The following is a 25,320-nucleotide window of genomic DNA, read 5'->3' on the forward strand; positions in this document are numbered from 1 at the left end:
AGTCCAAGCACCGGTAGATAGGACCACATTGTTGGACATATAATGTTCATCAATAGAAGCACCTGCACCATCAACTTCTGAAAAACACCTTCTGGCAGGAAAACCCTGCCCTGCTTTGGGTCAAACTGAACAATGAGATATCTAGCGACTGAGATGGCTGAAGACAGCTCTTGGCCAGGTTCACCACCCAATTGAGCTCCTGCAACAGGGAGATCACGTTGTGGGTCACAAGGCAGCTCTCTTCCAGAGACTTGGCCCGAATCAGTCATCCAAGTATGGGTGTACCAGGATCCCATCCCTAGAAGACTAGGGAGTACTCCATGTAGTTAGCAAGTAGCACATTTAAGACTAATCGGAAAAAAAATTCCTTTTTCACTCAACGCACAATTAAGCTCTGGAATTTGTTGCCAGAGGATGTGGTTAGTGGAGTTAGTGTAGTTGGGTTTTAAAAAGGTTTGGATAAGTTCTTGGAGGAGAAGTCCATTAACTGCTATTAATCAAGTGACTTAGGGAATGGCCTCTGCTATTACTGGCATCAGTAGCATGGGATCTTCTTGTGATTGGGTACTTGCCATGTTCTTGTGGCCTGGTTTGGCCTCTGTTGGAAACAGAATGCTGGGCTTGATGGTCCCTTGGTCTGACCCAGCATGGCAATTTCTTATGTTCTTAACTCTACCGGCACCACCACCATAACCTTGGAAAAAGTTGTGGGTGCAATGGCCAGATGAAAAGGTAGTGCCCGAAATTGATAATGGCATCCCAAAACCGTGAATCGCAGAAAACATTCATGCTCTAGTCAGATGGGAATGTGCAGGTACGCCTTTGACAGATCCACAGAGGTCAGAAATTCCCCCGGCTGTGTGGCCGTTATCGCTGAGCACAATGTTTCCATGCAAAAATAAGTCACCCACAAATGACCGTTGAACCATTTGAGGTCCAGGATGGGACAAAAAACCCTCCTACATGGACACAATGAAATAAATGGAATATCAACCCGTATTTTCTTGAGACGTGGGGACTAGAACCACAGCCCTTAGACTAAGGAGCCTTGACAATGTAGACTCCACTGCCTGCTTCTTCTGCTGGGAGTGGCAGAGAGATACCATGAACACGTCCCGAGGAACACTGAGAAACTCCAGTGCATATCTCATATCACCTCTAAGACCCACTGGTCCGATGTGATGGCCCACCTCTGATAAAAGAGAAGCGACCAACTAATCATCCAAAAACTGGACACCCAGCCAATGCACTTGGATGATCCAAATGTCCTGAAAAGGGCAGCCTAATGCACAGGAAAAGGTGTGCAAAAAAGCCGTCGCTGCTGCGGCCTACCCCACAGTGCACAGAGAAAAGCCTAAGAGCGGGTTCTAGCCCAAAAAGGGCTGCTCAACCTGCCAAGCTGCCCACATCCCTTAATCTCCCTCAGGGGCGAGAACGAATGTCAGAACCGCACACCAAGCGCAGAGACCAGAGGATGGAGGAAACCCTACAAAAAATCCCCCTCCTCTGCTTATTTATTTTCTTTTTTTAGGCTTTACCTTAGCTCAGCCCGTCCTGGCTGAGTACGGAGACCGTCTCTGGCTATGTGGGGAGAGAGCATATACCGTCACCACCTCGCTCAGCTTCCTGCACCTGCTGCCTTTCAGCTGTTTTAACAGCTGGCTGACAAAACTAGCCTCCGGACCAAGGCACTCATCTGAAAGACCACGGAAATCACCTCAGGAATTTTCAACTGGGGGAAGGACCATATGGTATCACCACAGGAGAGCAGGGGCAAATTCAACTTCCTTTCTTTATTTTTCCTTCTAAAACTTGAAGCAATCCCCAGTAGGGAGATGCATGTCCATCTGCTGGAGATAGAGAATACTGGCAGGCTGATGTCACTGTAGGATTATATATACTGTGATGTCAGCTTTGCTCCATCTCCATCTGCTGGTAGAGGTGCATAATCCACTGGTTCTGGATTCATCTATCTAGACGCTAAGAAAGTAGCAATATGCTATTATGTACTGGTAACTGATTAAAAGATAGGAAAGTGAAAATGTGTGTCTACATGGTCAGTGTTTCCAATGGAGAGATGTGAGTAGTGGAATGTCTCAGGGATCTACACTAGAACCATTGTTTAGCATATTTATTAATGGTTTAGAAAAAGGAGTAATGAGTGAGCTGATCAGAGATGCAAGTGACACAAAAGTATTCAAAGTAATTAAAACACAAGATGAGAAAGTGCAAGGGTACATTTTGAGACTAGAAACTGCACATCTCAATGGCAGCTGAAATGTAATGTGAACAAGTGCAAGTGATGCATATAGGGAAAAAATAATTCTAACTTTATACAATGGTAGTTTCCATATTAGAGATGCCACTCAGGAAAAGGACATTGGGGTCATTGCAGATAACACTTTAAAATATTCAGTCTGTGGCAGTAGCCAAAAAAACAAACAAACTTGAGAATTTTTGGAAAGAAACAGAAAAATTTGTGAATATAATAATGCATCTGTATTTGTCCAAGGTGTGGCCACACTTTGGGAACTGTGTGCAATTCTGGTTGATGCACCTCACAAAAACAGATGTAACTCAAGAGTAACCAAGACTAGTACCCAAGAGCCACAAACAGGTTTGGTTTTCAGGATATCCATAATGAATATACAAGATATTTGCATATAGTGGAAACAATGCACGAAAATCTGTCTCATGCATATTCATCATGGATATCCTGAAAACTAGATTGGCTTCTGGCTCTCGAGGCCTGGAGTTGTCCACCTGTGATATAACTGAACTAGAAAATGTATACAGAAGTGCAACAAAACTGATTACAGGGGTGGAGTGACATTTTAAGCAATTTATAGAAACATAGAAACATAGAAACATAGAAATGACGGCAGAAGAAGACCAAACGGCCCATCCAGTCTGCCCAGCAAGCTTCACATTTTTCTCTCATACTTATCTGTTTCTCTTAGCTCTTTGGTTCTATTTCCCTTCCACCCCCACCATTAATGTAGAGAGCAGTGATGGAGCTGCAACCAAGTGAAATATCAAGCTTGATTAGTTAGGGGTAGTAGGGGTAGTAACCGCCGCAATAAGCAAGCTACACCCATGTTTGTTTTACCCAGACTGTGTTATTCAGCCCTTATTGGTTGTTTTTCTTCTCCCCTGCCGTTGAAGCAGGGAGCTATGCTGGATATGCGTGTAGTATCAGTTTTTCTTCCCCCCTGCCGTTGAAGTAGAGAGCTATGCTGGATATGCGTGAAGTATCAGTTTTTCTTCTCCCCTGCGGTTGAAGCAGGATATGCATTGAAAGTGAAGTATCAGGCTTATTTGGTTTGGGGTAGTAACCGCCGTAACAAGCCAGCTACTCCCCGCTTTGTGAGTGCGAATCCTTTTTTCTTCTCCCCTGCCGTTGAAGCAGAGAGCTATGCTGGATATGCGTGAAGTATCAGTTTTTCTTCTCCCCTGCCGTTGAAGCAGAGAGCTATGCGTGAAGTATCAGTTTTTCTTCTCCCCTGCCGTTGAAGCAGAGAGCTATGCTGGATATGTATTGAAAGTGAAGTATCAGGCTTATTTGGTTTGGGGTAGTAACCGCCGTAACAAGCCAGCTACTCCCCACTTTGTGAGTGCGAATCCTTTTTTCCACATTTCCTCTTGCTGTTGTAGCTTAGAGTGATGTTGGAGTCACAGTAACCATGTGTATGTTTATTGAATAAGGGTATTATCTCCAGGCAGTAGCCGTCATTCTGGTGAGCCACCCACTCTTTATTGACGGCCTCTTGATTTTATGGATCCACAGTGTTTCTTTTTTTTATGGCTCTTCAGCATGCAGAAGCGACAACTTAAGAGGAGATTGATACAGCACATTAAGATTATATGTGATATGGAACAGGTTAATAGCATTGCTTCCCAAACCTGTCCTGGGGACCCCACAGCCAGTTGAGTTTTCATGATATCCACAATGAATATGCATGATATAAATTTGTATAGATGGAGGCTCCATGAGATGCACATTTTATCATTCATATTATTTGGGGATATCCTGAAAACCTGACTGGGTGTGGGGTCCCCCAGGACAGGTTTGGGAAGCCCTGTTAATAAGGAATGGTTATTTACACCAAAGTTTCTCAACCCTCTCTTGGAGGCACATCTATCCAGTCAAGTTTACCTCAATGAATATGCATGAGATAGTGTTGCATATTTTGGAGACCCAGTGTATGCAAATCTATCTCATGCATATTCATTGTGACAATCCTAAAAACTCATCTGGATAGCTGAGCCTCCAGAAGACAGTTGAAAAATCTGATTTACACTAATCAGCACTATGATTATAAGACAACCACTGATACTAACAGCAGCTTTAAAACAAATGTAAGAATATTTTTTTCGGTTAATGCATAATAAAGTTATGGAATTTGTTACCAGAAAATGTGGTTAAAGCTAGTAGTATACCTGAGCTTAAAGGTTTGAATAAGTTTCTAGAGGACCAGTTCATAATAGGAAAATTGGTTCTTACCTGCTAATTTTCGTTCCTGTAGTACCATGGATCAGTCCAGACCCTGGGTTTTGTCACCAATCCAGTAGAGGGAGACAGAGAAAGATTCGACTGACTCTGACGTTTACCCTGGGGTGCTACCTGCAGTCCGTCAGTATTGAACGATATCAAAGCAGAAGTCTAACCAATAAAATTAACTGGCTAACTAAACTGTATAACATACTTCCTACTCACAAACCCTAATTAAAGCAGAATCTCGAGGAACCGTCAAAATAAACAAGCAAACATTGAAAAAATAGACAGCATAAAATGCAGTTTGTACACCAAAACAATGAACGAGCGGACTCTCCGAAAAAAATTGCTGTACACAGACATAACAGGCGGGCCTCTGGACTGATCCATGGTACTACAGGAATGAAAATTAGCAGGTAAGAACCAATTTTCCTTTCCCTGTACGTACCTGGATCAGTCCAGACCCTGGCATGTACCAGAGCTGTTTTACACGGGGTGGGACCCAGAGAGTCCTGCTCAGAGAACACTCTCTCTGAAGGCTGCCGAACTTGGAGCCTGGACATCCAAACGGTAGTGACGAGCAAAAGTGTGCAACGACTTCCAAGTCGCTGCCTTACAAATCTCCTGAGGAGAAACCTGTTGACACTCCGCTCAGGATGTAGCTTGCGACCAAGTGGAATGAGCCCTCAAACCTACCAGAAGATCCCAACGAGCCAGAAGATAAGCAGACCAAATAGTCTCTTTCAACCAGCGAGCAATCATAGCCCTGGAAATTTTATGACCCTTGCTAGGACCACTCCACAGTACAAACAAAAGATCTGACATTCGAAAACTGTTGGTAACTTCAAGATAACGCAACAGCACACGTCGCACATCCAATTTCTTGAGATCCTTGGAGGAAGGATCCATACGATCTAAACACAGAAAAGCCGGAAGCTCTACAGATTTATTTAGATGAAAAGAAGAAACAACTTTGGGTAAAAAAGAAGGCACAGTTCGCAAGGAAACTCCCGCATCGGAAATCCTAAGAAAAGGCTCTCTGCAGGACAAAGCCTGTAACTCCGAAATTCTACGAGCGGAAGAAATGGCCACAAGAAAAACCACCTTCAACATAAGGTCTTTCAAAGTCATATGTTTGAGGGGTTCAAAAGGTACAGTACACAGAGCCCTGAGAAACAAATTTAAACTCCATGCAGGACAAGGGTTCTGAAACAGAGGACGTAGATGCTTTGCGCCTCGGAGAAAACGAGCTACATCCGGATGCACCGCCAAGGACACTCCACGTACCTTACCCCGAAAACATCCAAGAGCTGCGACTTGAACTCGTAAGGAACTGCAGGACAAACCTTTCACTAAGCCAGCTTGCAAAAAAGACAAAATGTCCGATATGGAAGCCTGCGCCGGATCTAATTAGTGCTCCACACACCAAGATTCAAAAATTTTCCACACTCTCACATACGCCAACGAGGTGGAAGGCTTATGAGAACGCAATAAAGTAGCCACCACAGCATCGGAATAACCTTTGTTCTTTAACTGGCGCCTCTCAAAAGCCATGCTGCTAGACAGAAGCATTCGACCTCTTCCAAACAAACGGGACCCTGAGACAAGAGGCATGGTAGATCCCGAAATCGTAGAGGACCGTCCGGCGCCAGACTGATCAAATCTGCGAACCACGAATGTCGTGGCCACTACGGTGCCACTAAAACAACGTCCACTTGTTGTACCTCTATCCGACGCAGGACCTTGCCGACCGGAAGTCAAGGTGGAAACACATACAGAAGAACATCCTGTGGCCAAGGGACGACTAGAGTGTCTACTCCTTCCGCTCCTCATTCCCTCCTGTGCTGAAGAACAGAGGGGCTTTGGAATTCCGGAATGTTGCAATGAGATCCATTGCCGGTCTGGACCACCTGTTGCATACGAGCTGAAAGGCTTCTTCGCACAGCTCCCACTCCCCCGGGTCGAGATGATGACGACTGAGGAAGTCGGCTTGGACGTTGTCCACTCCAGCGATGTGAGAAGCTGCAATGGTGAGCAGATGATGTTCCGCCCAGGTGATCAGCTGTTGCGCCTCCCGCGCCACCAGTTGGCTTAGAGTTCCTCCCTGGCAATTGATATATGCTACCGTGGTTGCATTGTCGGAGAGAATCCGCACTGATTTCCCCCAAAGGAGAGGTTGGAGAGCCTGCAACGCCAATCGTACCGCTCTGGTCTCTAACCGATTGATCGACCACCGCGCTTCTTCACTGAACCACTGCCCCTGAACAGATGTTTTCTGACACACCGCTCCCCAGCCTAAAAGACTGGCATCCGTGGGGACTACAGTCCACTCCGGAACCTCTAGAGGAATTCCACGCCGCTGATTGTCTGCCTGTAACCACCAATCCAAACTGGATTGAGCCTCCCCTGTAAGGGGGAGGGGAAGGCGGTATCGTTCCGAAACCGGGCTCCAGCAGGAAAGCAATGCAGACTGTAGTGGTCTCATATGCGCAAAGGCCTAGGGAACCAACTCCAGAGTGGATGTCATTGAACCGAGACTTCTCAAATAATCCCATACACGAGGTATAGGAATGGACAACAAGTCTCGGATTTGTGCTTGCAGCTTGAGAAGGCGATGTTCTGGAAGGAACACTCTCCCCCGCAGAGTGTCAAACAGTGCGGCCAGAAATTCCAGCGACTGCGAGGGAACCAGGTGGTTCTTGTCCTCGTTGATCACCCAACCTAGGGATTACAAGAGGTCGATGACTCTGCAGACTGTTGAGCGACAAAGAGACTCCGACTTCGCATGAATTAACCAGTTGTCCAAGTACGGATGGACCAAAAAAACTTCCCTTCCTGAGTTCCAAAGAGTAATTTTCTCTTAAAGGGCAAAGCTCCTAACTGAGCCTTTGAGGATGCATCCGCCGACCAATTCCTCAACCAGAGGAGCCTGCGAGCTGATACTGATGACACCACAGAGCGAGCCGAAGTCCTGAGAAGATCATATAAAGCATCTGCGCTGTAGGCAACAGTAGCCTCTAATCGACCAGCTTGTGCTACCTCCTCGTCAATTCTGCCCCTCATATAGCGGACGGGGATGATCCCAAAGTGGTCCGCCTTTTTAGGAGGGAGGAACTTAGTCCTTTGATCCTGGCGATTTTACTGGAATTGGGTCTTGAGGCTCATCCGAGAGTCCTTCTGCGGAGCCTCAAGACCCAATTCCAGTAAAATCGCCGGGATCAAAGGACTAAGTTCCTCCCTCCTAAAAAGGGAGACCACTTTGGGATCATCCCGTCTGCTATGTGAGGGGCAGAACCATTGCCCTAACCAGGATCCCCTACGAGATCCACATCCGGCAGGGACTTGTCCCAGATAATCAATGGGTCCTGTTCGGAGTCATCCGAAGTAGTAACCGTGGAGTGAGCCGGCCCTGAGCGAAGAGGACACTTTGGAGCAGAATCAGAACCAAAACCGCTTGGTCTCAAACGTTTTGAAGGCCGGGCCCTCGGACCCTGCACAGAGGAACTCTCTCTGCGCTTCCTTCTCTCCTTCTTGGATTTGTAGGCCTTATGGAGGATCCTGATAAAATCCCCTGAAAAGGAGGAAGAGGAATTTGAGGCCTCCTCGAGGCTCTCGTCCTCTAAACCTGCTGCATCTTCACGTGGCTTGTCCCCTCCAGGAACTGCCGACTGCGGTGACAAGGGAGGAGGATCCGATGCTCCCTGTATGGCCTGCTGTATCACCGCTCGCATGGTACTGAGCAAAGCTTCTGTACCTGCACTGCAGAGAAACGGGTCCAGAGTAGGGGAGCAGCCACGCCAAGGCTTCGGGGCCACGCAAGCTGGCCAACTCGTATCCTTCGTGGCTGAAATAGACGGGCCTTCCCCACCAGGGAGGCAAGCAGAACAGAGACTCTCCCTTGAGAGGCGCCGCATCTCCACACGCGCGGCATGAAGAAAAAAATTGAAAAACGGCGTGAACAAAAAAATAAAAATACACCCCAACGTGAAAAGAAAACCTACAGCGCCCCCGATCACTGAGTTAGTAAGAAAACTACAAAAAAAGCTGCCGACCAAACAAAATATAAATATATATATATATTTTTTTACCTGATGAAATGCTGCAGACCCCGGGAGCTGCTCCAAATAGGGTGAGTGAGCCGGGCCCCCCGGGATGACCCTGGCCAGGAGTGGTTGCTGGGTAAATAACCTCCCCAACTCCGGCTACCTCAGAACCAGGAGGGATAGTCCCTTCAGGACCTCCCGACCTCCTGGGAGGCAGGGAAGCAGCTGCTAATTGAAGTTAGAACGCTTGACTTTTTTTTTTTTTTTTTTTTTAATAAATCTTAAAAGAATAGTCTCAAAACAAAAAGACCTAGTAAACCTCACTAAAAATAATTCCTAAACAACCTGACAAAAACTACCACAGACTGCAGGATTTGGCACGTCCACCTCTGCTGGGAGACAGAGAAATACAGGGTATACGTCAGTGTCAGTCAAATCTTTCTCTGTCTCCCTCTGCTGGATTGGTGACAAAACCCAGGGTCTGGACTGATCCAGGTACGTACAGGGAATAATTTTTACCCAGATTTTGGTTTCTCCATCTATAAACATTACTCATTAAGATGTTATCTTCTGTTAATGAATAAAATACTTCTTTGAACAGCTATTTGAGTTTTGTGGACCTTATATATATTCTTTATATTACTATGGTTGTACTACTAGGATTGATGTTTTATATGTTTTAATTTATAAATAATGGTAGCTTATTTTTCCATTATTGCATTGCACTGGCTTGTTGCAGTTTCCAGTTCAGTTTTAGTCTCCATAATTCTCATTCAACTTTATAGTCTCTTTATTCTGTATTTGGTGAGAGTCTGTCTGTATTCTGTATGTGATCAAGGTGAGGTATTCTGTTGATCTATAGTTTATTTGTAGTGATCTATAGCAGCCTAACTTCTAGTTTTCTAATAGGAGATGTATTGGTGTGTTAGGACCTGCTGTAATATTTGCAGTGTTGCCTTTTCATAGGTGAGGTTATTACTGTTTGAGCACTGACAGTGCTATTTTGGTATGGAAGGTTTACCATAATGTAATTGTGATTTAGTTTACTCATGGTTTCATGAGGGCCAAGCCCCATACCCAACACATCTTACAAATTACCTAATACCATATGGGTTCTAGGAGGCTTTTTTTCTGGTTGACACCACAGCAGTGCATGTAAATATAATATACATGTAATAATACTTCTATATCAGAAGACTGTAGTTTTGAATGTCCTTTTTCATGTAAAATCTATTGTTTTAACTGGCTGTGAGAGGGCAGGGCAGAGGACTGCAAAGTTTGCCCATGGCACCTAATATCCTTGCATCCATCCCCTCCCCTGAAACCATATTACCCTGTCCCTGGCTGAAGGATGATTAAATGGGGAATGAGAGATCCCAGGGACTACTGCCCTGCCTGCCTTGAAAAAAAACAGTTCTGGCTGGCTCTGTGGCCAGCCCTATTTTGTTGTACAGAGGCACTTCTGTACAACAAAATGGCACCAGCCACTGGGTCAGCCGGCACCAGTTTTATATACCAGCAAGTGGGGCAAGACTGCTTGTGGATCACTCCTGCCCCGTTTAGACATTTTGGACTGCAATTGGGTGAGGCAGTTTGGCCAGTTTTAAAGTTTGGATCACCAGAAGGAGCTGGGCTTTTTTCAGTGGGGGAAAGGGGGTCATCCAGGAAAGAGACACAGTGTGAGAGAGATCAAGTGAAAGACAGAGATTGTTGCTGTTGTGTTGGTTACTGGAAAACAATAAATATTGTGTAAAAAAAACAAAAACAAAAAAACGTGGGGCAGCATAATAATTACTCACAAAGGGCAGTAAAAGAACTAGCAGTGGCCATGACTGTTGAAGACAAGAGGCTGGGCTCGATGGACCATTGATCTGACCCAGCATGGCATTTATGTTCTTAGCATATAACCTAGCATGGCATTTATGTTCTTAGCATATAACCTTTCAATTTGCATTTCCTTTCACTTTTCTGAAGAAAAACATAGTAGGCTGGGTGAAAAGGTAGGCTTCAATATTTCCTTACCACATGCAACAAAGAAAAATTCTGTCACGCAGCTAGTCATGAATATTGCGAAATACTCCTGCTGGAAACCTCTATTCCATGCTGATTTATATTTTTTTTCTTGTGCCTAAAAGTTAAATTAACATTCTATTTGTGGTCAATGAAGGCCACGAAGGTTGGACAACAGGGTACATCTAAGGCACAGCTCTTTCTCCCCCTTTCCCACCTCAGGGTTAGATTCTTCAATAAGAATAGAATATTCTACAACGGTTTCTGTAATTATGTGGAAATTCTGCAGTACAGTGGCAGAAATTTCTTTTTCCCATTATTTTATAAAGCTGTTTTTAAACCTCTCATATATTTATTTAGAGGTCCACATTCAAAAGCATTTAGCTGGGTAACTCAGAAGTTATCCAGCTAAATGAAGATTTGGGCACTTATCTGGCTAAATTGTATCTGGATAATAAGTTAGCTGAAATAATTTAGCTAGATAAGTTAAGGGGGGTTCTAAGAATGTCACTAGTAGTTGAGTTAGTTGGATAAGGCCAAATAAACTTATATGGCTAACTTAAAGATAGCCAGATATATCCAGAAGCAAGGCCACATTGCTCAACAGATGGGCTAAGTTAGCCAGATAAGTTTAAACCAATCCAGCAGAGCTGCAAAACAGCTGAATATGGACCTCAATTTATTTTGTTTTTTGGGTGAGACAAGGATCTCAAGGATCAGGATACAGAGCAAAAGAACCTGGACTGATGGGGAGGAGACAGGGAAAGAATAGTAATGAGGTTCTGGGACGGAGAAGGGAAGAAGGGAGAGGGGTTGGAAGGGACATTCCCCAATCTGGGAGAGAAGGGACAGAGGTTTTAGGAGTTAGGGACAGAATCCAGGATAAATGGGAGAGCAGATATGTAGGGCGGGATTATGACATAGGCATGTGCCCAGGGTGCCAAATTCTAAAGGTGCTCAAAAAAAAAAGGGGGGGGGACTCTCCCTCCTTCCCCAACACCCTCTTTGATTTCCAGGGGAAATCTCCCCATTGTGACTTCTCTGCTATGAGTGCTGTAATGTTAAATCTGGCTCTGTAGATATGAATTGGGAGGTAAATGTTCCTGCTCCACTCCTCCCCCCTTCCAACCTTCTTTGTCCTCGCCCCAGCAGATAGCCTCTCTCACACAAGCAAGGACCTCCTCTCTTGTTCCTCCACGTAATCCCCTCCCAAAAAGCCTCCTCTGCCCCTTCTCACCGCAGTTGATCTGGGCTAGTGGGGAGGAAGTATCTATTTAACATCTTTATTACCCACCCTTTCAAATAATAGGGCCTTGGACATCTTCCCCTACTGCTGCCTTGCACTATGGTGTCATGGGTGATTCATCAAAGCACCAGTCAGACCTAATCGGTAGAGACAGACATGGACCAAAGCACTGTCACTCTTCTCTTCTTCCTGGCCTGGATCAACAACTGCAAGAAAAGGTATCACTGGGGAGAAATAGGGAAGGTGGATGATGTAAAGTCTTTGGTTACTGCACACCACATTGCTGGGGCAGGGGAAGGAGCTCCACTCTTCATCCTTTGCGGGACCATGGGCTGGTTAGAGCTGTGGGAGGTGGCAAATCTTTGGCCCTGGACGTTGGCCCCAACTAAGAAACTATTTCCCTTTTATGGCCGATGCAAAATGCTTAGTAGAGCTGGTCATTGCTTTTCCTTTCTTGTCATGTATGCTATTGCGGAATAAGTGAAAGGTGGGGTTGAAGCATCTTGCTATGAGGGTAAAACACTTTCACTTAGCAGTGTGCTGAAAACTAAACCATTCATAGAGGGCTTTTTTTGTATTGAAACTGGAATGCAGCCCTCTTTTGCCCAGCAATCCCATTATGCCTCTTCAGGAGGGGGTGGTGCTCATACAGATGTGCTGGGGAACAATGGACTTTTATTCAATCAGTATTTATGAAAAAGTCCTTCTTGAAGGAGGGTACTAGTATTCAAGAAAAGATAGGAAAGCACAGAGGATCAATGAGGGAAAGGAAGGTACTGAGGAGATGTGGATAAGCAGACAGGGCTTTATCTGCCAGTACTTTCTCTGTTTCTATGAATAAGGCTCAGTGAATTATATCACCTCCTTTTTCAACACCCCACTATGAAGATCACCATACACAAAAGCAGAATCAAGAAAAATTCCTGCTTCATTTTTTTTTTTAAAGTACAATCTGTATATTTCACATCACAAATACATTTAGATGAACATTATCAAAAAGACCTGCTGTAATGAGATTTTAGACTGGTGCAGGCATCCGGATGCCAAATTGCAGAAGTTGAGCAAAGCGAACTGCAGGAGCCTCTGTTCTCAGTGGTCGAAAGGAAGGCTTGTCCCCTTCTGCCTGAAGGCCAGAAGAAGACGGCAGGGTAGGAGAGAGGGGTTTTTTCAGAACCTGGAATGGGCCCCCATAGTTGCTGCTGACTATTAAAGGGATGCCAGCATATGTTGTGCTCTGCTTCTTGCCTTCTTCCTTATCCTTAATCTGCATTGTCTCCATTTGTGCTTGAAGTGAGAAACCTGCCTGAGCATGGTGTGTTTGCACCTGAACTTCACCGCTGGAAGATGCTTCCATATCTTTGCACCTCTTGGAAAGCCACAGTCCATCTTCTAGGAAGAGCTTCTCTTGTAATGCAAGAGATTTGGGTGTTGCTCCCTCGCCTTTAAAGTGTTGACTGCTGCTGGGCCAAATAGGGCTCTGGAGGTTTATTGTATGCATGTCATTAGTGTCCTCTGTCTCCTCTTGTTCACTGTTCTGGGATCGAACCAGAAGGCCCCTCTCATTCATTTTGAATTCTTTCACAGCTTTCTCTCTGCGCATCTCCTGCAAGGCAGTCAGGTGACACAGCTCATCTGGCAACTCCATGCTGGAGAACTATTTAAAAGGAACAATTCAATAAGGATGAGTATTTGTTTACATTGGAGATTACTCAGCATCTCTTGAAAATAATGCAATGATCTCTAACATGTTCACTGCTGTACATTGCTGACCTGGGAGCATTTGATCAGCATAACAGAGACTCATCCTCTAATATCTGTTCACCAGAAATCTTCCCAACTGCAAATCCCACAAGTTTTGCCCACTTTCAGGCTATCTCTAGCCAACTGGTTCTCAATATGTTTTGCAGCGCTGGTATTTAATCTACTTAACCATATGGAGAAATTACTACTTTTTTAATTTTATTTTATTTATTATATACCGACATTCGATCTGACTTACCTGATAATTTCATTTTCTGTAGTGTAGACAGATGGACTCAGGACCAGTGAGTTATGCACCTCTGCCAACAGATGGAGAAGAAGCAAACTGATGTCACAGCGACATCAGCCCACCAGTATTCTCTTCAGAAACAACTGTGAACAGACTAGCAAAAAACTTGATTAAAAACAGTCACCCATTTCTGTACTCATCCAAAGGAAACACTGAACTCATGTAATAAATGTATGTACCCCCATCTAGGGACTGGATGAACACTTACCAGTAAACTCATGAAACACATAGCCCAAAGGAGGACCATTATTTATTTATTTATTTATTTAAAATTTTTATATACCGGCATTCATGTTGCAAACACATCATGCCGGTTTACATATAACAGGGGTGTACAGTAAACAATTCAATAACCTATTTGTGTAGAAGGAAGCAGTTACAAATAACAAGGTAATAGAACTGGGAGGAGAGAAGAAAAGAAAGAGAATAACATTAGGTATAGGTATTTACATTAGTAACATAATAACATAATAACATAATAACATAATAACATTAGTAACATAATAAATCAACCATGCGGCAACCAAGGGCAGGAAGCAGAGTCCATCTGTCTATACTAAGAAAAACTAAATTATCTAGTAGTAATTTCTCTTTTCCTGGCATGTAGACAGATGGACTTAGGACCAGTGGGATATACCCAAGCTACTCCCAAATAGGGTGATAAGCTGCTCGCAGTCCAGTCAACACTGCACCCAGGCCTGCACATCCAGACGATAATACCTGGAAAAAGTGTGTAAGGAAGACCATGTCGCAGCTTGGTGAATGTCGACGGGAGACAACAATCTAACTTCCACCCAGGACCCTGCCTGAGCCGTAGTGGAATGATCCCTAACCTGAGTAGGCAACAGCTTTTCAGCCTCTACCTATGCAGCCAAGACTACCTTCTTAATCCAGCAAGCTATTGTAGCCGTGAAGCTGGTTCGCCCTGCTTCTTTCCACCATGAAGGACAAACAGGCGATCTGTCTTTCGGAAAGGTTTAGAAATCTCCAGAAACCACATGATGGGGAGGTACCCGTACTGGAGAAGGTTTTCATGGGTAATGATTCAGATGGACTGAACCAAATCACTGTGAACCTAGATGATGTGGTAGACCTGATTGACAAACTTAAGAGTAGTAAATCACCTGGACCGGATGGTATACACCCCAGAGTTCTGAAGGAACTAAAAAATGAAATTTCAGACCTATTAGTAAAAATTTGTAATCTGTAATTGAGGAAAGCTAATGTAACCCCCATATTTAAAAAGGGCTCCAGGGGCAATCCGGGAAAATACAGACCGGTTAGCCTGACTTCAGTGCCAGGAAAAATAGTGGAAAGTATTCTAAACATCAAAATCACAGAACATATAGAAAGACATGGTTTAATGGAACAAAGTCAGCATGGCTTTACCCAAGGCAAGTCTTGCCTCACAAATCTGCTTCACTTTTTTGAAGGAGTTAATAAACATGTGGATAAAGGTGAACCTGTAGACGTAGTGTACTTGGATTTTCAGAAGGCTTTTGACAAAGTTCCTCATGAGAGGCTTCTAGGAAAAATAAAAAGTCATGGGATAGGTAACGATGTCCTTTCGTGGATTACAAACTGGCTAAAAGACAAGAAACAGAAAGTAGGATTAAATGGACAATTTTCTCAGTGGAAGGGTGTGGGCAGTGGAGTGCCTCAGGGATCTGTATTGGGACCCTTACTTTTCAATATATTTATAAATGATCTGGAAAGAAATACGACGAGTGAGGTAATCAAATCTGCAGATGATACAAAATTCTTCAGAGTAGTTAAATCACAAGCAGATTGTGATAAATTGCAGGAAGACCTTGTGAGGCTGGAAAATTGGGCATCAAAATGGCAGATGAAATTTAATGTGGACAAGTGCAAGGTGATGCATATAGGGACAAATAACCCATGCTATAGTTACACAATGTTAGGCTCCATTTTAGGTGCTACTACTCAAGAAAGAGATCTAGGCGTCATAGTAGATAACACATTGAAATCGTCGGTTCAGTGTGCTGCGGCAGTCAAAAAAGCAAACAATGTCGGGAATTATTAGAAAGGGAATGGTGAATAAAATGGAAAATGTCAATGCCTCTATCGCTCCATGGTGAGACCGCACCTTGAATACTGTGTACGATTCTGGTTGCCGCATCTCAAAAAAGATATAATTGAGATGGAGAAGGTACAGAGAAGAGCGACCAAAATGATAAAGGGAATGGAACAGCTCCCCTATGAGGAAAGACTAAAGAGGTTAGGACTTTCAGCTTGGAGAAGAGACGGCTGAGGGGGGATATGATAGAGGTGTTTAAAATCATGAGAGGTCTAGAACGGGTAGATGTGAATCGGTTTTTTACTCTTTCGGATAATAGAAAGACTAGGGGGCACTCCATGAAGTTAGCATGTGGCACATTTAAAACTAATCGGAGAAAGTTCTTTTTCACTAAACGCACAATTAAACTCTGGAATTTGTTGCTAGAAGATGTGGTTAGTGTAGTTAGTATAGCTGTGTTTAAAAAAGGATTGGATAAGTTCTTGGAGGAGAAGTCCATTACCTGCTATTAAGTTGACCTAGATAATAACCACCGCTATTACTAGCAACGGTAACATGGAATAGATTTAGTTTTTGGGTACTTGCCAGGTTCATATGGCCTGGATTGGCCACTGTTGGAAACAGGATGCTGGGCTTGATGGATCCTTGGTCTGACCCAGTATGGCATGTTCTTATGTCGTCTTCACATCCAAAGGACGCAACAGGCGATACTCTCCCACATCTTTTCCCTTATCCAATGATGACATGAAATGGACTGATTCAAATGAAAATTAGAGACCTCTTTAGGCAACAAAGAAGGAACAGTAAACAGCTGTATCAGTCCTGGAGTCAACCGAAGAAAAGACTCCCGGCAAGACAAGACCTGCAGCTCGGAAATTTTGCGCGCAGAACATATTGCCACCAGAAACACTGTTTTCAAGGAAAGACTATGCAGCAGTTGAAACATAGGACCCACCAAGAAATCCAACACCAGGATAAGATTCCACAAGGGAACCAGTAACCACAAGGGAGGCCGAAGATGAATCACACCATTCAAGATGCAAGCCACATCAGGATGAGATAAGGACTCACCATTGACATGGCCTCTGAAACATGCAAGAGCTGCAACTTGTACCTTCAAGGAATTAAGGGCCAACCCCTTATTTAACCCATCCTGCAAAAATTCCAAAATGAGCAGGATCTTCACTAAATGAGGAAGACCACCACAATCTTCACACCAAGCCTCAAACACTTGCCAAACTCGCATGTAGGTTAAGGAAGTGGACAACTTCCGAACACATAGCAAGGTGGCAATCACCATAGAAGAACAACCTTGCTTCCACAAGCCAGCCCTTTCAAGGGACACACCATAAGACAAAACAGAGTTGGATCTTCATGAAGGACAAGCCCCTGCTGCAACAGATTCTTGTGCAGCGGAAGGCAAAGAAGAACTTCCACCACGAGTCTTCGCAAATCCATATACTATGGTCTTCTGGGCCAATCCGGTGCCATCAGGAGCACCAGCCCCTTGTGGCCATCAATCCTGCGAACTATTCTGCCCAACACAGGCCACAGAGGAAAGGCATCCAAGCAGCTTGTCTTCCAGCCAGACTTGTGCGAGAGCTAAGACTAATCGAAGAAAATTCTTTTTCACTCAACGCATAATTAAGCTCTGGAATTTGTTGCCAGAGGATGTGGTTAGTGCAGTTAGTGTAGCTAGGTTCAAAAAAAGGTTTGGATAAGTTCTTGGAGAACTCCATTAACTGCTATTAATCAAGTTGACTTAGGGAATAGCCACTGCTATTAATTGCATCAGTAGCATGGGATCTTCTTGGTGTCTGGGTACTTGCCAGGTTCTTGTGGCCTGGTTTGGCCTCTGTTGGAAACAGGATGCTGGGCTTGATGGACCCTTGGTCTAACTCAGTATGGCAATTTCTTATGTTCTTATTCTAGAGCATAGCCAACCCTTACCAGGATCAACTGGTCCATTGTAATCTGGGCCCACCTTTGATAAAACCAAGATAGATTCCCGCCTATCTTCTGATCCAGTAGGTGAGCCCCCACACCTTCATTCGGAAGATTGAGGGGCCCCGGAGCTTGCATCCTTACAAGGCTTCTTAGGCCGAAAGGACAAAGAGATCTTCCAAAGGGACTAGACCTTTGAATAGTTGCTCCTCTGTTAGGACAAAACAGACCGGAATCCCTGAAGCAGCCTTCTTGGCCTCCAGCAATCAAGGAACCTTTGATTCACCCCAGCTATTTGCCATCTTCTCCAATTCACTTCCAAATAAGAGAATGCGACTCCCTGCTCCATCGCCGATCCACCATTGGACCTCGCACCTTGCTTCTCTTGAGTGACATGCAAACCAGTCCAAACTACCAGACAGCAGCAAGAAGTAATTTGCAAATTCATTGCCATGGCCTCAAAGACCTGTTTAAGGATAGCCTCAATCCTCCTATCCTGAGCATCTTTTAGAGCTACCCCTCTTTCCACTGGGATGGCAGTTCACTTGGGAATCACATCTGATCCCTTGCCTTCGGTTTTAAGGGATATAAACCCCCTAAAGCATGTCCCCCTTTATAACTTGCCTCCGTGGCATTCCACTCAAGGTCAATTAACTCTCAAATTGGATCCAGTAAGGGAAAGATATAGGACACTTTGCATAAAGTGACCAACATGGGATCTTTATTTTATACGCCCTTAATGTCACCTCCGTCCACACTGAGTATCTTCAGGGTTTGAATAAACAGACTCAGCAACTCATCTTACCAGAGTAGAGTCCGATGTGGCTCCAAATCAGGTATAATTTCTCCCTTTTCTAGAGGGGAGAAAACCAAGTCCCCATTGGAGTCATCCAATCTATCATGATTCATAACCCCCTGAACATCTCCAGGGGTAGCCTCCCTGAGGTGTTTGCCCACAGTGGCTGACAAGTGATCCCTTCTTAGTAGGTGGCTTCATCTCCGCTCGGCACCCCTTGCAGAAAAGCCTGCAGGCCCTGGAAAAATTCGACCCAGGAGGAGGAGGATGGATCTATACCAGGCCCAAACCTGACACTCTCCGACCCCTCTCTCAGGGATGCCTCTGCCATCGGGAACAAGAGGGGAACTGTCCGCAATGTCATCTCCCACCCCACTCCCCTCTGGAGCCACCACAGTCGGAGGGGAATGTCCCAATATCGGCAAGGTCTGTAGTAGTTAAATTGCCTTGAGTATCTAAACAGCGCCGACACAGGCGTAGAGAGAGCGATAGCTGGATTGCTTTTATATGACAAGCCTCACAGACAGCAAGGCATTTAGACTTTTTTGTCCTGGTACCACAGTTTTCCTTCACTTGGCTCTAGGCGGCCTCCTGTGTGCACACCAATAGCACCCAGGTGTACCCACGCAAACAAGTGCTCAAATCTAGGCCAAGGCCTTACACACAAGTACCCGTGCATGTAAACACTGTCAAGACACTGGCACATGACAAGAATGTGAGCATACGCATAAGCGCGAAGACAAAAAACCCGCTGCTGCGGTCTAACATGCGGCTGACTGAACAGAGTCTTTGAAGCAGGGCCTAGACAAAAGCTGCTCAACCCACCGAGCCTGTGCCACCTCCACTCTGCACTAACTCCCCAAAGAAATGAGAGGGAAAAGCGGTAAGAGACGCAGAGGAAAAAACTGAGGGAAGGAGGACTTGGTAAGGGGGGCAGCGGGGGAAAGAGGGGGCCTAAAACTTCTCTACTTTTTTTAAACCTGAGCTCAGCCCTCCTTGTCCAAGAGCATGATTGGTTCACTGGCTACGGGGGAAGAGGGCACAAGCTTCCACCACCAAGCACGCCATTCTCTTAGTTATTTATTTATTTTAAGTCTACGCTGGGTCAAGCTTCCAGACTTAAAACGCTTAACTGAGGGAGGGACCAAATGGATGTCACCTCAAGAGCTGATGCGGTGCGTTTGAAACTTCTCCTAGTCTTTTTTTTTTTTAAATCCACAAGCAATCCCCACAAGGGAGATGCATGTCCACCATCTGCTGGAGACAGAGAATACTGGCGGGCTGATGTCGTGGCAGGACTATATATCAGTGATGTCAGCAAATCAATTTTACTCCATCTCCATCTGCTGGTAGGAGTGCATAACCCACTGGTGTGGATTGGCTTGCCTGAGTGCGGAGGAATTCTGATATACAAAGAAAGAAAAAGTGACCTCTCCTCTTTCCCAGCATTGGAATTTATGTTATTGTTTGAGAATTGGACCTCTGGGTGGGGGGTAACTGCAAAAGTACTAGAAACTAAGTGTGGTCAAAAACCAGTCTGGGCAGATATCTGCAGGTTGTGGTTTGCTGCCTGTGTAAATGGGTGGGGGTATAATTAGCTGTGAATTATATGTCACTTGAGAAGAAGCTGCTCTGAGCACCAGGTGAAAAATACTGCCTGTATACATATTACATGTTATGAATTACCAGAAGGAAGCTTTTTCTTGGCACAATACAAGTATTGAGGTGAGTACTAGCATTAAATTTGAGAGACAGATAGTATCCAACATATTCTGGCTATGAGCGAGGTTCATGCTTATCATGGTGCACACAAAACAAATCAATTTGGAGACATTACCCCTAAAGAAACTTGTCCTGTAGACTTCTCTAACAAAAAGCATGTTTGCATACAATAAACAGTGTTTTCCGTAGATAACAGGATGAAATTGTCATTACATGTGGAGAGTCCCAAGCTGAGGGCTGCAGTGAGCGATTACTTAGTAAGCAACCCAGACTCCACCATGGATCACAGACTACAGCAGGACCAGGTTTTGCAAATTGCTTGTCCAAATCTACTATCAATTCTTGATTTGATATCAAAATAGTAATGGGATATGAAGTTGTAGACCAAGGACCACATTGCAGCTTTGCAGATATCTTCAGAGGGCACCTCTTGGAGGTGGGCAAATAGAAGCATTCATGGCCCACATTTGGTGAGCTTTGACCAAGTCTGTAAATTGAAGTCCAGTCAAGGTGTAATAGTGATGAATGCACACTGCTATCCAATTGGATAAAGTTCACTTTGCAACCACTACTCCAAGGTGAACAGGGTCTTAGGAGACAAAGAGTTGATTCAATTTACAATGAAAATGAGTACGTCATTTGTAATACGCTAGAGCCTGTTTGCAATCTAGAGCATGAAGGGCTTTCTCCCTGTCATGCATATGGGGCCTTGGGAAGAATGTAGGAAATACAACAGATTAATTTATATACAAAACTGAGAGTACCTTCTGTAGAAACTTGGTGTCAATTCGGAGGGCCATGTGGTTGTGATAGAACAATATATGGGGGTAGTGGACAAGAGTATGAAGTTCATTACCTTTCTCGCTGAGGTGATTGCAAGAAGGAAAAGTGCTTTACAGGTTAAGAACTTCAGTTTCTAGAGGCTCAAAAGGAGGCTTCATCATTTGAGAGAGAACCACATTTAGGTCACACTGAACAGGGGGTTTCTGAATCATGGGTTTGACATGCCAGAGACCTTTCATAAAATGGGAGAACTGCTGGAAAATCTGAAACGATACACATACCAAACTTGCCAGGGCCTCGCTGGTGCTATTAGGATCAAGTGGGCTCGATCCCATTTTGAAATGAGAGGTATTTGTGAACACTTTGGCATCAATCAAGAAGACAAGTGTCCTCTATGAGTCTGAGGTCGCTTGGAAGAATGTAGAATTGATTTAATTTTGTGTTTTGCTGCAATGCGAAGTAATCTACTGTTGGCAGACCCCATAAGTCGAACAGTCTGTTTGCTAATAATTGCTACAGAGACCACTCATGTGATGAAACATTGTGCTGAGATGATCTGCTACAACGTTGGAAATGCCTGGCAAATAAGTGGCATGTCGAGTTCCATGATTCTGTTTTGCCCAGTTCCAGATCTTTAGGGCTTATTGGCAGAGAAGCCACGATCATGTTTCTCCACATTTGTTAACATAAAACATCACAACTTGATTGTCCATCTGAATCAGGGTGCTATTTTAGAGGAGAAGGGTGAACACGATGAGGGTGAGTCATATCACTCGTAGCACTAATAGATTGATCTGATAAAGGGATTCCTGAGGTGACCATAGTCCTTGGGTATATAGAGGGATTCCACATGTGCTCCCCAGTCTTTCGTGGAAGCCTCCATAGAACAAACTGGTGTGGAGGCAAGTGGAGGGGGGCAGCAGCCCATAGCACATGAGGTCATAACCACCAATGCAATTCTTTCATCCAGTCACTGATGATGTGATGCATATTACTGAACATAAGAACATAAGACTTGCAATACTGTGCCCCTTGCTATACTGTAATCAAAGATCCATCAATCCCAGTATCCTGTTTCCAGCAGTGGCCAATCCAGATTACAAGTACCTAGCAGGATCCCAAAGGGATAGATAGATTCCATGCTGCTTATCCCAAGGAGAGGTTGAGTGAGCTGATCCCATTGGGAACATAGACCCCACTTTAGCTACCACGTATAGAAGCATGTTAATGGTATGACATGGATAGCTGCAGCCATATACATAGTATGACAAAGTTGCCGGCCATGGATTGCAGATTGAAAAGTAGTGTCCACTGAGTGAAAACATGGTGGATCTCTGGTCACTGGGCAAGAAACACTGACTCAAGGAGTCTATAGTCACACCTATGAACTGTAGGGTCTGAGTGGATTGCAGACTGGACTTCTCAAAGCTGAGGAGGAATTCCAAGCTCTGCAGGAGAATTATGGCTGCATTTAGAGAGTGGAGAACAGTGTCTTAAGAATTCTCTGTTAATAACCAGTCATCTAGGTACAAAGATGAGTAGCAACTACAGCAAGGCACTTTGTGAAAACTCACACAACAGAATGGAAGGATTTTGTATTGGTAGTGGGACAAATTCATTTGGAATTGTGGGTAGCATCAATGGGCCATGTGAATTGGAATATGAGTATAGGCATCCTTGAGATGCAAGGCACATATCCATTCACCTTCTTAAATGAATTGGAGGATCGTGATGTGGGAGTTCATTTTGAATTTCTCTCAGATTTGGTTGCTGAGAGGCCTCAAGTCCAGGATCAGATGCATCCCCTGTATTTCTTGGAAACAAGGAAGTATACGGAGTAGTGTTGTAGCAGCCAGCCGCGGCCGTCCGTGGCTGGCCCCTCTTACCTCTCTTCGCAGTAGCAGGACCACCAGCGATGCCACAGCAGCGGCAGGGAAGCACTCTCTTGCCGGGCTCCTGCTCTCCTCTCTCGGCCCCGCTCTCGGGGCTGAGTCCCTACGGGGCCCTCCAGCGGGGGGGGGGGGCACCCTCCAGCCTCCCTCTCGCGGCGTTGGGCCACACTGGTGCGCTTCCGGGATCGGTCTTGGCCTGCCCTGCTCTTAGGCGTGAGGCCACGCCTCCTGAAGAGATTTAAAGGGGCTTCGCCCTCTAAAGTGGTTTCAGCTGCTCCAGTAGGGTCAGGGTCAGGCTCAGGGAAGTATTTAAGGAGACTTCCTCCTTCCATTCATTGACTTGGCAACAAGTCTGCTCACACTCCGTGAGTCTTCTGGTGCCTCTGGTATCAGAACCTCTGTTCCTGGATGAGTTTGGTGTTTGACTTCATACTGGCAAGCGTCGACTGTCATTGGATCTCAGATTGGACTTAGACGAGTTTTCCCTCTTCAAGGGCCACCTAAGTCCCAGTGGTCCGTGTCCCTACGGGCTCCTCCCGGGGGGACCACGGGCTTCCAAGGGTGAAGATCCAGCTGGCCCTTGCTTCCAACATTACGAGACCTCTTCCTCTCAAGGTTCGCCTAAATCCCAGCGGTCCAGGTCTCTACGGGCTCCTCCTGGGGGGACCATGGGTTTCCAGGGGTGAAGATCTACTGGTTTCCACCTTACCTCAGCTTCGCCATTCGACGAGGGAACTCGGGGAGTCGTCTCCTCGGATAGTATCAACTCCTCCTCAGACTAGGGTTCACATCCTTTCAAATTTCATAACAGAAGAAACCCTGCTATTGTTACGAATCAGTGGGGGATCTCCACCACCTGTTGGTTGATAAGTGATTGCACTTCCTGAAGGATCTGGACGAAAACTGGAAGAACAGGGAAAGGATGGGCATAGGGAAAAATGTAACCAGTATTCATGTTGCACTATGCTGAGAAACCAAGAGTCTTGGGTGATGTGGCGCCAGTTGTCACTAAAATGCTAAACTTGTCCCACTAATGGAAGATAGGATGAGGATTGATCAACATGATCAAAACCTGGGCCCTGGTTTAGGTTGGCCTGATGGGTAGTTTTTTGCTAATGGTGTTCCTGTCTGGCCCTGGCCAGAAACTGTTGCTTACACAATTGCAGAAGAGGTGGGAGCTGATTCAGTTGAAAAGGCTGTCTATGATAGTATGGCTTCTTGTTGGGGCAGTAATGACACCACAATTGAGCAGGCTGTTCCGGGGCCAGCAACAGAAATTGAACTGAGACATTTTGATCTCTGTTCTATGAGACCGTCTCTCTCCAAAGAGGTGGTCTCCTAAGCACGGGAGGCCTGCTAATTTCTAGTGAATATTCTCTCTGATGGAACTGGCTCACAGGCAAGCTATGCCTCTGGCTCCAATGGAAGTTGAGGAGGCTCTGGCAGCAAAATCTAAGGATTCTTACACTAAACGGAATGGGGGCTAACCACTTCTTCTGCATCCCAAAAAGGCTGTGGGAGTGTATTTTGGTCTGACCAGAGTAAATACAGTTTCAGCTTTTGGAGATGATCATGAATGCAGTGTTATATATGGAACTGGTAGATAGAAATATAGGCAGAAAGCACTGCAGCCTGGAATGCCTTTATTCCGAAGCTATCAAGTAGCATACAATCTTTATTTGATGGAGAACTGGAGTAAATATGTGTCTTCTTTGCCTTTTTCATATCCAACTTAACAGCTGGCTGGTGCAGAAGGTAGACTACCCCAAAACTGGGAGAATGTTGGACTCAAAATTTGAAGTCTAGTTTTCCATACATTGGAGAACACTAGATGGGCATTGCCCATAACTTCATGCGCAATGCCGCTAGAATGTTATGAACCAGTAAGGCAACCAGTTCAGCTGGTGTATTCATGATCTTGAGTAGACCAAGAAGTTCTGTTCATGAGTCTTTGTCCTTACAGACTTGAATACCGAAGGCTGTTTCAAACTTATCCACAAATCTGGAGTAGATTAGGTCCTCTGGAGGGGAAAAGAGTTCCAGAAGGTCTGGGAGAGGGCCTGAGGGTATCCCAGTGGATTTGTCTTCCCTTCCTAGGGGGCTCTGGTTCACTAAGCCATGATGTCAGTGAGGAAGAAGGGGATGATGGGAGTTCCTTTGTTTGTGACCTCCGAATGAGTAGACTCTGCTGCAACTAAATGTGTTGATGAGGAGACTCGGAAATGGGGTTCCAATAATGAAAAACACTCTTAAAGGTAAGTCTGGGACTCCAGTCTCAGGAATTTTGATGCTATGGTGGAA

The 25,320-nt window shown here is 45.0% G+C and overlaps 1 protein-coding gene across 5 annotated transcripts in view; it reads right to left on the reverse strand.

Annotated features, from left to right (window-relative positions):
• Positions 1-12,704: 12,704 nt before the first annotated feature.
• The window catches only part of EXD1 (exonuclease 3'-5' domain containing 1), a 129,777-nt gene continuing 117,161 nt past the window's right edge, over positions 12,705-25,320 (reverse strand). For all 5 annotated transcript variants that reach the window (XM_029598605.1, XM_029598607.1, XM_029598602.1 and 2 more), the window contains one exon: positions 12,705-13,448. In XM_029598605.1, coding sequence (XP_029454465.1) covers positions 12,813-13,448 — 636 coding nt within the window. In that variant the 3' untranslated portion in view covers positions 12,705-12,812. The remainder of the gene's footprint in view (positions 13,449-25,320) is intronic.

The sequence above is a fragment of the Rhinatrema bivittatum genome, chromosome 4 (assembly GCF_901001135.1).
Source record: "Rhinatrema bivittatum chromosome 4, aRhiBiv1.1, whole genome shotgun sequence".
NCBI classification, from domain to species: Eukaryota; Metazoa; Chordata; class Amphibia; order Gymnophiona; family Rhinatrematidae; genus Rhinatrema; species Rhinatrema bivittatum.